The sequence below is a fragment of the Phallusia mammillata genome, chromosome 2, assembly GCF_965637545.1.
Source record: "Phallusia mammillata chromosome 2, kaPhaMamm4.hap1.1, whole genome shotgun sequence".
Lineage (NCBI taxonomy): Eukaryota > Metazoa > Chordata > Ascidiacea > Phlebobranchia > Ascidiidae > Phallusia > Phallusia mammillata.
In genome coordinates this window covers 9240740-9255082 of record NC_137253.1, presented here as the reverse complement: position 1 = coordinate 9255082, position 14343 = coordinate 9240740, and the positions used below count along the sequence as shown (strand labels likewise).

General features: G+C 38.5%; 2 protein-coding genes across 2 annotated transcripts in view; one reads left to right on the top strand and one right to left on the bottom strand.

The window, feature by feature from the left end:
* LOC145214806 (uncharacterized) overlaps positions 1 to 14343 on the bottom strand; it is an 88525-nt gene that overhangs the window by 19093 nt on the left and 55089 nt on the right. The window lies entirely within an intron of this gene.
* On the top strand, positions 8486 to 11130 carry LOC145214811 (uncharacterized). The gene has a single exon (XM_080083416.1). The coding sequence runs from the start codon at positions 8486 to 8488 to the stop codon at positions 9998 to 10000; it is 1515 nt and encodes a 504-aa protein (XP_079939542.1). The 3' UTR covers positions 10001 to 11130.

Below are 14343 nucleotides of genomic sequence, written 5' to 3'. Positions count from 1 at the left end.
GGGTTCTTTGTTTTGCAAGGTGTTTTCGATTATGATGTCACAATGAATTTTGTGCAAATCACTATTGCGTCATTTGTCGGGGCTTGTCTGCGCTTTAATAGCAAAATCAGGTAGTGATTGAGTTGTGCTTGGCCGAACCGAGCCAGAGGAACCCGAGTACTCGGTATTTTTGATGCTCGGTTCTCGGCCGCAGAGCGTGAGACAATCACTGTAAACGTACTACGAATTGATCACTTGTTAATTTTATAACGTAACGGGTTAGTCACAAACAGGTTTGTTAACATCACAATTGAACGTGTAATCTGTTCTCTCTTGACGTACTGACGTAGAATTCCCAAGAATAAAAGTGCTCGTTTTTAAAAACGTCAAATAGTGGGCACACGCGCACCCAAAAGCGTTTTGAATTAGTTGTTGTTTGTTACTTAAAAAACGTTGGCGTTTCATTTAGCGTTGGCTTGCCTCGCATATTCTGCATAAGGAACCTCTATAGCTTAAGTACGGCCCCGGGGAAAAAATTTAGCTTGTTAAAGATTAGACTTCCAATTATCACATTGATATTGCACGTGAAATTAAATCGTTTTGTTTTTTGTCAGTTCTAAGGGGGGCGTTTATAAATTACGTAGGCCTAAAACAGGGGCGGTACAGGAAAAAAGGTTGATAAACACTGGCCTATATGCAGCCATTTTGTGTCCAAAATGATACATCGCGTAGAGAAAAATAACTCATTAATTGTCTGATTTTTGCAAACTGGAGAGATCAAACGCGAATTTGATTCGCCAAATTAAATGAAAATTTCAGGTTCTAACATTTAAACGTAATATTACAAGCTAAATTGCCTTTTTTCATGTAAATTTGGCCGCTTATTTTTTATGTAAACTTTAAATATTGGCAACCAGCGTGAATTATCACGCTCAACTGGTAAAACCCAAAAGTTTTATTCGATTTGGTCTATCAAATTCGCGTTAAAGCCCATCAGTTTGTAAAAATCAGAAAATGTATGTGTTTTTTCCTATGCCCGATGTATTAATTTGGACACAAAATGGCGTCCATGAGGCTCTATCGCGTAACAATCGGTTAGACTACTTGTTATTTACATGTACTTTAGTCGCTATGGGTAATTTCCCAAAGTATACGTCTTTATTCGTATTATTCGTTACTTTGCGCTTTCCTACACAAAAACCTTTGCGCTGCCTTTTCTTTGCGCTTTCCCACACAAAACACTTTCCGGTTCTTGTGCGATAACCCACAGCGACAACAGCGGCAACAACCACAACGTTGTACACAAAAAGGAACAGAACTGGGACGGAAACGGTTTTGAATCAAGAAAACGAAACACATTGACATATATCAACGCGCGAAAATATGCCAATGACCCACTCACCAACTATTTTGCGACGCAGGTCAACAGGTACAGTACACGTATCAACAGTTGCAGACGATGAAACCATGGCTGCAAGCACTGTAGGAAAATACAGCATGCCATGAGTTATGTGTGTAACCCATAAATTTAATTCCGAACATATCTGAACAAACACTCATCGACCATCACAGGGCAAAACGTTCACTTAAGCAAGAAATCGGACAGCACCCCATTTCATTTTAGCAGTAATTTTCTCGAAAACATGCAATACAACGAATTTACTCAAAGTAGTAATAAAGTTTCTTCATTATGCCACGTTCTACAGTAAATGAACCAATCGTTATAACCTGCAAACAATAGCCTTCCAATTTTACTGTTACGCACATAGCGATTGTAACGTCATAGCAGGGGTAATAAAGCAAAAATTTTAGAAATGCGAAACTGAGCGTAGAATTGTAACCAGTGGCGGCTCGTGCCTAAAATTTCTGGGGGTGCTGCTACAAATTTTAGCCTTTATTGAACAAATATAAGTTTGCAATATATAGAAAAGCTACATTTCTATTTTTCTAGCCATTGATTTGTGTAAAAAAACAAGTAATACAAATCTTAATTGGCAACTCCATTGTGACGTAATGTTTGTTACGCAATAATGTACACGAGTGTAAACAGCAGACGGTGTCATTGGGGAATTTTGTTTACTTGCACAGCGACGGACCAAACTCAATAACATGCAGCAATAATGTGGCACAAAAACACACGTGACACAGACTTGTAACGTATCAATAATGCGATTTAATAATTTGTGTTTGTCTTATGGATTTTTCCACTAGTGAAATTTTGGCCGTTGTTTACTAGCAACGAACCGTTTGAATTTGAAAGGCCCTTTTGATATCTTGTCGAACGACCTAAATAATGTTTGTCCACTAACAGCCGATTGATTGAGTGCAGTAACGGTCTTTTGTTCCCCCTACTAACTCGTTGTGTACGAAGTTGTTTGTGTTTACTCAGACCGCGTTGTTACCACAAAGCGCAGTCGTTGAAGAGTTGCTAAGATGCTGATCGTTAAGTTGGACAATAGCTTCAGAGCATGATATTGCATAACCGTTGAGCGTTGGTAAACAATATTTGAAATAACTGACGTTAGGTTTAGATCTATATACACGTAGTAAGTTAGGCCGAGCGTTATTCTACTTTTACTTCACTTCAACGTTCAGTCATTATTCTCTGTTGTACTGCATTGAACTGATGTACGTGGATCGCTCTGAGTAGAATCGAAATAAACTACGAAACAATCAAATTTCTGGAGCAATTAATATCCGATCTGAACACGCAAAGGCTGTAAGACCCTCAATCTTTCAATTTGGTGACCCCGACGTGATGGATTCATCCACGTTGACCGTGAGTACTTACCAATTTGTACTTTCTTATGGTCATTAAGTTTTCATCATCTACTTCAAGAAGAAAATTAAATTCAAACAACTCAACAAATAACCTTCTGATTACGGAGATAGTCAAGCAATAAGCTATTTAAGCGACGAAAATTCACAATTACGCTTTCTAAAATATTGCTTTGGCAACCAAACAATAAAAAAAAAAAACTCTTTCAAAGTACGTAGAAGGTTTTCTACGGCTTCAAGTGCTATCGAAGAAACCAAAAATTGCCGTGCTAACGAAGATCGTCATGCTTATCAACCGTCGTGTAAACGAAGCAGAAGATAAGTCTTTCATCCAGTTCCAGTTTCCTTGTTCTCGTCAACATCGTCCAAGTTTTCCGTTCCTGATTTCCCGTTCCTTCAACCTTCAACGTCCTTATACAAACGTCCATCTAAGATCTTAAGGAGTTCGGAACCGCATCTTCTGGTGATTCCATCCCATCAACATTTCGTCGGTAAAGTGTGCATGATTTATTTATTTTGTTCTACATTATGATTTAATATCATTGTAAATTATTTTTGTCTTTGCAACTATGTCAAAATTGTAAATATTTTCTGTTGGAAAATCAATTTAGTTTTAACACACACATATATATAATTTATACATACATTTTTTTGTTATTGTCATTCAACCAAAGCATCTAATGTATGGATACCTTTTTGCCTTTGTTTAATAGAAGAAAGAAAATTAAATCGTCAACGCCTAGGCTAGCAGTAACATTTTCACCTCAAAATACAATCTATCCACCTGATACCAAAATGTCCGAAAGCGATTTGAAACCTGGCCCAAGTTCGTCAACTGCGTCACGGGAAGGGGCCACGTTAAATACGGACACAGAGCTTATAAATGTTAGTTCTCCATCCGAAATATATACACCACCCCCACCTACCCAAACTAATTCTAAAATGTATCGTAGAAATAGTTCTAACTATTATTCTTTAAGTCCTCCAACAGGTAGAAGGGATTTGAATAATCAAGCTCCCAAAATGCGTTTGCCTGAATTTTGGCCGAAGTTGCCAAAAGCGTGGTTTCAGAGTTTCGAGGGAATTTTGGAAAATTGCAATATCACAAGTGAGTTTGAAAGGTTTCATTATGCGTTGTCATGTCTAAATCAAGACCAGATAACTAAAGTTGGTGGCGCTGTTTTGAATCAAGATAATGATGATAGACCCTACAGCGCACTGAAACGTGCCTTGTTGCGCTATTATGAGCAAAGTGAAATTAGTCGTTTGAACAAATTGTTGAATGAAACAAGTCTTCACGGTAGACGTCCTAGCGATTTGCTTAATGAAATGATTTCGCTGTTAAACCATTCTGGACCTTTAGATGCTACCACTGAACGATTGTTGAAGCGTTTCTTTATTGATAAATTGCCGGCTAATATACGGTTAATTTTGGCAACTGATTACGATGACTCTTTGGAAAGTTTAGCATTAAAGGCTGATACTATGATATCATTAACTTCACCTAGTGCTGCTGTTCCAGATTTAAGTAAGCCATTAGTTTTAGTTCTCAGACATTGATAAAAGACAATATTGAAAGACGGATGAACAAATTGGTGGAACAGGTGAATGCGTTGTCTTCGAGGCCGAGTTATTCTCCTCCGCCAAGGTATGTTTCGAGTGGTGACAATTTTCGGCCGAGGGCACCTAACTTTCGCCCGCAAACGCGCCCTGCTGGACCGCGTAATAATTGGAGTAGTCCGAGCCAGGGTTGGCAACGTGATCGTCGTTTTGGTCGAGATAATGCGAATTCTAGGCCGTGGAATTCTGGTAAAGATTGGTCTAAGGATGTTGGTAACCTTTGTTATTACCACACTCTTTATGGGGATAACGCAAAACGTTGTACTTCACCTTGTCGATTGAATTATCAGTTCCGCAATAAAAAAAACTAAGTGCAGCCTTTCCGCTCGATTCGGGTAGGAAAGGCAAATTTGAGAAGCGTACCTTTTCTGTATTTGATAAGCGTAATAATCTTTCGTTTTTGGTAGATTCTGGTTCTGATGTTAGCTTAATTCCTCGTTGGTTTGTAAAAGGTGGTTATTTTCGTCGGCATAAAATTTTGCATGGTATTGGGAACAGTTTTATTAATTCCCTTGGGTTTAAACGCCTAAAAATCGATGTTGGTTTAGGTCGTGTTTTTAGATGGAACTTTTATGTGTGTGATGTAGAATGTCCTTTGTTGGGTAGTGCTTTCTTGTATACTCATTCTTTGTTGGTCGATGTTCAGAACAGACAACTTGTGCCTGGATCGCGCCTTAGTCGTCCGCCATTTTGTTTTCAAGCGAGGCGAGGTTCTGATGTCTGGGGCGTGCGTGGCATTTCAATGGCGTCACCACGTTTCACACGTCATGAACGCGGCGCGCGAAAAACGCGTCAATCGCACCCGTGCTGTTGTAGGGAAAATCCCTTACGTAAGAGTTCTAGTAGAAAGACACCATGCAGTAAATATGACAACAAGAGCTATGTGAGACAATTAACAGAAGCTAATCAGGATGACAGGAAGCCAGTGAATCAGAATACAACAGTAGGGAAGTCGCATAAAGAAGGAAAAGTAAGTGAGAACGAAAGTAACGAGTTCAAAAGGTTATTGTTAGAATATCCTTCAGTCCTTGAGCCAATGTCCTGGGATAAGCCTGTTAAGCATAACATAAGACACAGAATAATTACTACAGGTCACCCAGTAAGTTGTAAACCTAGACGTCTGTCACCAGAAATGTTAAAGTTAGTGAATGAAAAATTTGATGAGTTAGAAAGACTTGGTGTTGTGAGAGATTCTGAAAGTCAATGGGCAAGTCCACTACATATTGTTTACAAGAAAAACGGCCAAGCTAGATTGATAGGGGACTATCGTTGGCTGAATGCTATAACACAGCGAATTCAACGTCCTTTAGTCACATTAGCTGATTTTGCTAATATTTTACATGGAAGGAAAATATTTACAAAAATTGACCTCAAAAACGCCTTCTTTCAAATACCTTTGGAGCCAGACTCGGTACCTAAAACTGCTGTGGTTTTTCCTGGACGACAGATAGAATATCTTAAGACGCCTTTTGGTCTTTCGAACAGCCCACAAACTTTCCAGGCTTTTATGGATAAAGTATTAAAAGGTCTTCCATTTGTGTTTTGTTACATTGATGATTTGTTGATTGCTTCAAACTCTCCCGAGGAGCACAAGGAGCATATCAGGGCAGTTTTGGCCAGATTAGCAGAGTACGGCTTGGAGATAAATGTAGGAAAAAGTGAGTTTGGGAAGGTTGCTTTAGAATTTTTAGGACACAGAGTTACCACTAAAGGTTATCGTCCCTTAGAAGAAAAGGTAGAGGCAATCAGGAAATTTCCAAGGCCTACCACAGTGAAAGAATTACGCAGATACTTAGGTATGCTGATGTTTTATCGCAAATTCATTCCTCCGAGTGCTGCACATTTGCGATTACTAAATGCCATGTTGCAGAAAGACCAGGTTAAGAGGAAAGCTTTGAAATGGACACCTGAGGCAATTGCTGTTTTCGAAAATTCTAAAGAGTTGCTCAGTAAGGAAACTCCTTTGCATTATCCAAAATTAAATGGAAAATTCCGCTTATTGTGCGACAGTTCTGATTTTGCCATTGGGGCCGTTTTACACCAATATGACAATGAAAAATGGTGTCCTCTTGCTTTCTTTTCACGACGTCTTAACCCTGCCCAACTGAAGTATTCCACTTTTGACAGGGATTTGTTGGCGATATATGAGGCAATCAAATATTTCAAAGGTCTATTGCGTGGCCGCAACTTCAACGTGGTCAGTGACCATAAGCCTCTCGTCAAGGCTTTTCTGGCGAAATCAGACCATTTGTAGCCCAGGCAAGAGCGCCATTTTGATTACATCTCTCAGTTCACAAACCGCATTGAGCACATAGCCGGTTGGCACAATCAGGTAGCCGATTGTTTGTCTCGGATTGAGGTTAATGCGCTCAGAATGCCGGCAGAGATCTTGGATTTAGAGGAAATGGCTTTAGGACAGCAGACTGCTGATTTTCAAGAATTGTTGTCGGAACAGTGTACAAGTCTTAAGTTAGTTAGTCGTCGTTTACCTCATTCTTCTCCTTCTTTGATTGGTGATATTTCGACAGGTATTTTTCGCGCTGTGGTACCTGCTGAGTTCAGAAAACGTGTGTTTGACACTCTGCATAATTTAAATCATCCTGGAATAAGAATAAGTAAGAAACTGATTGGAGAACGTTTTGTTTGGCCGGGGATGAAAAATGATGTACAGTATTGGTGTGATACTTGTATTGCTTGCCAAGTAAATAAGGTTTACCGTCATAACATTACACCTTTGTCACATTATGTTGAACCTACAGATAAATACAGTGATGTAAACATAGATATTGTTGGTCCTCTTCCTAACTCTGGTGGCTACACTTATTTACTTACAGTAATTGATCGTTTTACAAGGTACATGGACGCGATTCCTATGGTAGACTGTACAGCTAGCTCCTGCGCAGACGCTTTTCTTTTGCACTGGGTCGCTCGTTGGGGTTGTCCGGTTCGTTTAAGTTCTGATAGGGGCTCCTCGCTTCAGGTGTATTTCAGGATTTATGCAAGTTCATGGGTACAAAATTTTGTGCAACAACAGCGTACCATCCTGCAGCTAATGGAATTGTTGAAAGAACTCATAGACGTTTAAAAGCTGCCCTTAAATCTTATGAAAATCCCACTGATTGGCACTCAAATTTGGGTCTGGTCCTTCTTGGTATTCGTGCGAGTCACAATATTGACTTAGACGCTTCGCCAGCCGAAATGGTGTCAGGCAAGAAACTACGATTGCCTGGTGAATTCTTTGAAGAAGTAGAGACTACTGGCACAAAATCAGATTACGTGAAACGCCTTACTGCTTTTATGTCAACCTTACGTTTTCCACCCAGACGTGAACACCCTACGCGGAAAACGTACTTAGATAAAAAATTAAAAGATTGTTCTCACGTATTTGTGAAGGTTTCTGGTTACAAACCTCCTTTGCACCCCTCGTATACAGGTCCTTACAAAGTTCTTGAGCGCCATGACAAATATTTCGTTTTGGCCATGTTTGGGAAGGAAAACAGTGTATCCATTGACCGCATTAAGGTCGCACGTTTACCTTCTATTGAAGATTGTAACGACAAAGATGATAATATTGGTACGCCAAATGATGATGCTTTTGTTGAATCGATACCTTCTCTTTTTACTGAATCTGAGCTAACCGAAGTTCCTTTGCTTACAGAAGAAACAAATACTGGCCTTCCAGAAATACCGGTTGAACCTATTAGGCAGACAAGGAGAGGACGTGAGATAAGAAAACCACTGAGATTCAGAGACTAAGGTCATGTTGCGTGCATTGTACTTTCTTTTTCTGTTGTTCATTAGTTGCTGTTTCTGCGAGCAGTCTTTTCACGTGTGTCATGAAACGGTTTCTGATGGTGAATATGTCATTAGTGAACCTCCTAAATGTAAACGCCCTGTTCCCAGATCTGTAGCTCATTGTAAAGTGGATGTTTATCATCCGTCCAATGATTTTATCAAAATCATAGTTTTCATGTGTCAAATTATGGTTGAAAAGTATACTATTGTGACTTAATTCTTTGGTGCTAAAACTCACGAAGTAAATACTGTAGTGGGTAATCCTCCTTTGGCAAGTGCTTGCGAGGAGTGGGTAAGAACACATAAAACTTCAATGGGAGATCTGGTTTCTTTAACAAAAACATCTTGGTCTACTCGCAATAAATTGGAAATAAAATACCACTGGCCTACCTCTTCACAGGGTAGCATATCGAATGCCGTTTTAACCGAATCTATTGTTCTTTACGACCATATAAACAAACAAATGAAAAGTCCATTAGCGATTTTATCCAATTGTAATATTCATAGAGGTGTATGTACTGTAAACACCAGGGTTTTTGTGTGGACAGTCCCTGATCGTATTGATTGTCCAGTAGTTACTCCTTTAGGTACTCATGATTTATTAATTCATTATGAAAAGTCGACTGCGTCCGTTCCTTACCGTATGGAAATTCGTGATTTGGGCGTTAGCATTCACCATAAGATAAAATGTCCAGCTACTGTAGATGATTGTTATAATGGTGTACCGTTTTGTGATCCGAGTGGGTTAATTTTGGTTACTAAAAACTGTAGTTCGTTGAATACTCCTTTTCAAGCTAGAAAAATCGCAGACTCTAGTTCAAGCAGTGAACCAATGGGGTTGTTCTTAAATGAACTAAGTGATTCTATGGCTGAAGGGTTCGTCAATGTAACTGGTGACATTCATTACATGGAGTGTCAACTGACTACTTTGCTTACCACAATTTATTCTCTATTGTCCCGCCAATATCCAGGAGAAACATTAAGTAAACTCCTAGGAGTGCCCAAAGCGGCGATAACTGTTGGCGACGTTGTTACAGCACTAACTTGCGAACCTATCTCTGGAACTGTGCTACATGATCTACGTCATGGTAACCTGTTTGCAACCAGGCCTCTGATACGGTTCAAACATCCGAACAGCAATGAGTCAATCACGGGCCAATATTATAGAGACGGCTACGTGTACAAGAACGTAAAGTTCCTAGAGAATTACATACCAGGACGCATCATGTCCTTTAAAGTGGGAGAAGTTTATTACACTTACGAGAACTATACTTTAACACATACTAATGCTAAGATGCATTACCTTACTCCCCAATTAGCACCTATATATTATAAACCTCATACTGTGGATTTTCAATCAGTGATGAGTGAATTTCCTAGACCATCAACTGGTTTAGACGATATGACTAGCATGCTTATGGCCTTATCACAGGCTAGATTAACTCATGATAAACTCTACCATTACATAAACTCTAATCTAAAGAGCAATGTAGATGCTGATATGGACTTCGTAACGAAGACAGCACAGGCCGCTGTCACTAACGTTTTTATTGCTGCCATTAGTGGCATTACAAGTCCTTTCATTGGTGGAATCATAGTGATTTTATTCTTTTTAGCCCTAATATCGGGTGGAATTCTAACATTCTGGGCTCTGAGGCATTATTTGCCGATTGCTTTAGAAATAGCCCGGGGAAAAATAACTGCATATCGTGCTGGTAAAAATGTTGACGAACCCAAGCCAAACGAAAATATTGATAGAGAGGAAACAGGACTAGTACCTGCTACCGAAGTTCGAAATGTAAACCAAATTTATCCAAACTTGGATTAAAGAACGGTGAATGATCGCGTTGTGTGGAAAAAAAATTGTGTGGAAAGAAAATCAATCAATACATAATAAAAAATTTAAATAGAACATAAAAACGAAATAAAAATGCTCCCTATTTTTTTAATATGTTTGTCACATTTTGTCCAAATATATCCTCTGTATACATATAAACTTTTGAATACTTGAATTTTGTGATGTAGTTTCCGTTTTATTCGTGTGTATTATATATTTGCGTTTCTTTTCAGTTTGTTATAGATTTTTTTGGTATCTCATTATGTTCTGTATACTGCTGTATATTTTATTGTTTCAGATAGGAATTTTGGATGTCGTTTCGCATTGCTCAGAGAAGGAGGACATTCAAATTTTCACCACACCACTGTTGACGTACAACTCAACACACGCACTGGATAGAAAAACAACTTCCAGAAACGCGAGCGTTACGCAAATTCGTTGTTAAAAAAAAGCGTATCGTTTTGGTTGTCGGTGTAAATTTAATGTTGTCTTTTTCTTCAAAAATTCGTGTATTAATTTTTCCATTTTTGCATTATAATTTCTTTTTCTTGTTTTTTTATTATGAAGTTAAACATTTGCTGGCAAGGGGCATATTGTAACGTATTAATATTGGGATTTAATAATTTGTGTTTGTCTTATGGATTTTTCCACTAGTGAAATTTTGGCCGTTGTTTACTAGCAACGAACCGTTTGAATTTGAAAGGCCCTTTTGATATCTTGTCCAACGACCTAAATAATGTTTGTCCACTAACAGCCGATTGATTGAGTGCAGTAACGGTCTTTTGTTCCCCCTACTAACTCGTTGTGTACGAAGTTGTTTGTGTTTACTCAGACCGCGTTGTTACCACAAAGCGCAGTCGTTGAAGAGTTGCTAAGATGCTGATCGTTAAGTTGGACAATAGCTTCAGAGCATGATATTGCATAACCGTTGAGCGTTGGTAAACAATATTTGAAATAACTGACGTTAGGTTTAGATCTATATATACGTAGTAAGTTAGGCCGAGCGTTATTCTACTTTTACTTCACTTCAACGTTCAGTCATTATTCTCTGTTGTACTGCATTGAACTGATGTACGTGGATCGCTCTGAGTAGAATCGAAATAAACTACGAAACAATCAAATTTCTGGAGCAATTAATATCCAATCTGAACACGCAAAGGCTGTAAGACCTTCAATCTTACAGACTCAAAACGAAGCGGTTGTAAATACGGTAAAACACAACAACAGTATATAGAAAAAAATTATTAATAAATGAGTCGAAAATGGTCGAAGTATTTCAGTTGGACAACATTAAAGTAAAACTGGTCATAACAATGACTACTAACTAACACACTTGCTATTCAGTCATTAATATGGTCATGTATAATTTAGGTAACTTATAGCCACAGTCAGCATTTTCAACATATTCTATGACACTTCACAGATTATAATTGCCACAAAAAAAACTAGCCATAAAGCTTTTTATTTGTATCATAACTGACAAATTTAACAACCACATTACATTTGTGTCAGAACTTGTTTATTTTATTCAACATCTTTTCTTAATTTTTGTGTACAACTATTAATTGTTTTTGAGTTTTGTAGCGGTTGCGACATAGTTTGTGCAAACTTTGCAATATTTGTTTACCAAAATAGCTCGGTTTTGACTCGCTAGCTCAAAGGCTGCGAGGAAGTTAAAATGTATAGCAACCAAATCCAACTGTATTGACAAATCGTGTTCGGACTTTGTAATATTTCCTGTCGCAGTTAATTAGGATGCAGATGAAACTTTGTGATCTGGTGTTTGCAAGCTTTAACCGTATGTTTTGTCTCGTGCTGTGATTGGACGATGCTTTATGTGGTAATTGTGCAAGAGCCAATCGCAAGAGCACATGTGTACGATTTAACGCCTTTATCCGGAGTATATGTATAAACCGCACTCGTTCATTTCGATCTTTTCTCTTGCCTCTTTTTCTATCCTTTTCCCTTCTCCTGCAATAAACAAACGAACCGAAGTGCAAGACACGTGTGTGGAGTTTCCAGGACTTTGTCCTGACAAGCTCAGGAGCTTGGGAGATTAAGGATGGTGGTATACCTCTTTAATTTGTAGTGACGCGGTTGTAACCTTGAGACTCATCAGCGAACATTTATAGTGACTCGGTTTATAGCTTGTACCGAGACAACTTATTTAACACTACAGTTTCTTAACTGCTATACTTGCTGCTTTATCTGGTGGCAAATAGCTTATAATTCCTTTTTTTAAGTGCAAAACTCTCCAAGCTTTGAAAACTACAACACTCTCACTTAAATTATTATATTATTAAACATATTATTACCATGTTATTAAACCTTGTGCTTCTATTTTACAACCAAAATGAATCAGAAAGTTATAGTTTGAGCAAAATAATCGATAGCTTCTTCCTTGATTTCCAAATGACAACTAGAGAAACTGTTTTTTTCTATTCAGTGCTATCACTGCAAGTCTTTTTGGAAATAATGGTGTTCCTTAGACAAGTTTTTCAGTGTTGACAAGAACCGTTTTGCCTTTGAGAGACTCATGGAAATTGCTGGCTAACTGGCTTTTCTTTTAAAAGTTTCAATAACTTTTCTAACAACAGGATATGCTTGGTGGTCACTACTATCTCCCCTGTAGAATGTTCATTCTTAAGAAACATTTCCTGTGAAGCAATTTAGCAGCTACTGTTTAGAGCAGGGGCGGGCAACTTCTCCAGTCGGCGGGCCTGATATGGGAAAATGAAGTACTTGGCGGGCCGGATTCGTGAATCGATACATTAATCGCGCATTTATCCAGTGATTTAAAACGGATTTTTGACCACCTAAACTAAATACAAGCAAGAACGTCACAATTACAATACAATCCAAACAATCTAACTGATATAACATAAAATTATTCACCACAGCAAATTTAATGCATACACCACAGACTTAGATACTGCTGAAACACACTGCACGTGTGGAAACAAAGGAAACCGTGAAAGCAGGCCACACGCAAGTTGGCAGTTATGTCGTAACAATGGATGTATGGTGCAATGGTAACAACGGCGGGAAAGTTTTTTTGTTATTGGGGAGCGTTACTGTTTGTTACAACTATAATTTGACGTAGTAAGCAAGTAGTGGGGGATTTGGCAGACCGTGGACGCGGGCCACGTTATCATGTAAGACCAGAAACTGTCTGCGGGCCGCTCAAAATCCCGTCGCGGGCCGGATCCGGCCCGCGGGCCGTATGTTGCCCGCCCCTGGTTTAGAGAAACAGTACATGTCCATTATATCAATACAAATGATTGCACTTGGTTGCAAATATTGTCCACATGGTGTGTTAAGAAACCAAAAATTGAAATTGTCATCACTAAGGTATTTCAAAATTCCTGTTGCTTGTGCAGTTGTTTGTTCTGTTTTTAATATTGCCTGAAGTTCAGTAAGGCATTTAACTTCACAGTCACAAAGCTATTTTTTCTTTGTTAGCATTCAAAACTAAAACTGAGTAGTTCTTGCGGTTGCTTATGCGGCTCGCGCAGCACCCTGTCGCCTATTTTGCCCGGCTTGTAGCTTTTCCAAGTGCGCATGCGCACAAGTGCAAAACGTCATGAAACGTCACGATTAGTCATGAAACTGGAGCTGCAGTTTCACCATAGATAACATATTAATGCCATAATTTGTTTTTGAAAAATGAAAAAATGCCGGTCAAAGCGGAAATTATACTCATAAAAATTATACTTAAGAATAAAAAAATAAGTGTCATGAAAGTTATCTGTAATGTTGTGGTAGGAATATTAAGTAAAAATATCTAGGGGGTGCTGTAGCTCCGCAGCACCCAAGCACGAGCCGCCCCTGGTTGTAACACCATTAGTTTCAAATGGTTTGGCGTCTGATTAAAAAAAATAGAAAGCGATATTTATTGTAGATCTTTCATTCTTCTGTAACATCTATTGCAATTGCTGTGGTTTACAGTTTACACCAAAGTAGATTTACCAGAGGTCTTTAAAACCTATGTTATAAGCTGGCGAAACCATTTATTTTATTACACTGAAAATTAAAACCACAAATTTAACTACCAGTATGTACTACGTACAAAACAAATTTTCGTTCGAAATTTTGAAACAAATGCCTACCTGTAGCATATGCTTCCCCGATTTACAGACACGGATTGCCAAACATATCTTGTATGTCATATATAACATGACAATAAAATAAAGCGTTTTCCAGATTTTATGCGAAATATCAATCACCATTTGTTTTTGGCGCGTTCGTATTTATTACCGTACAATCGTCGCTTATCGTTGTAAACAATTGTCTATACAACCTGCAATAGAAATGGAAGGCCAAGCGGCCTTTTT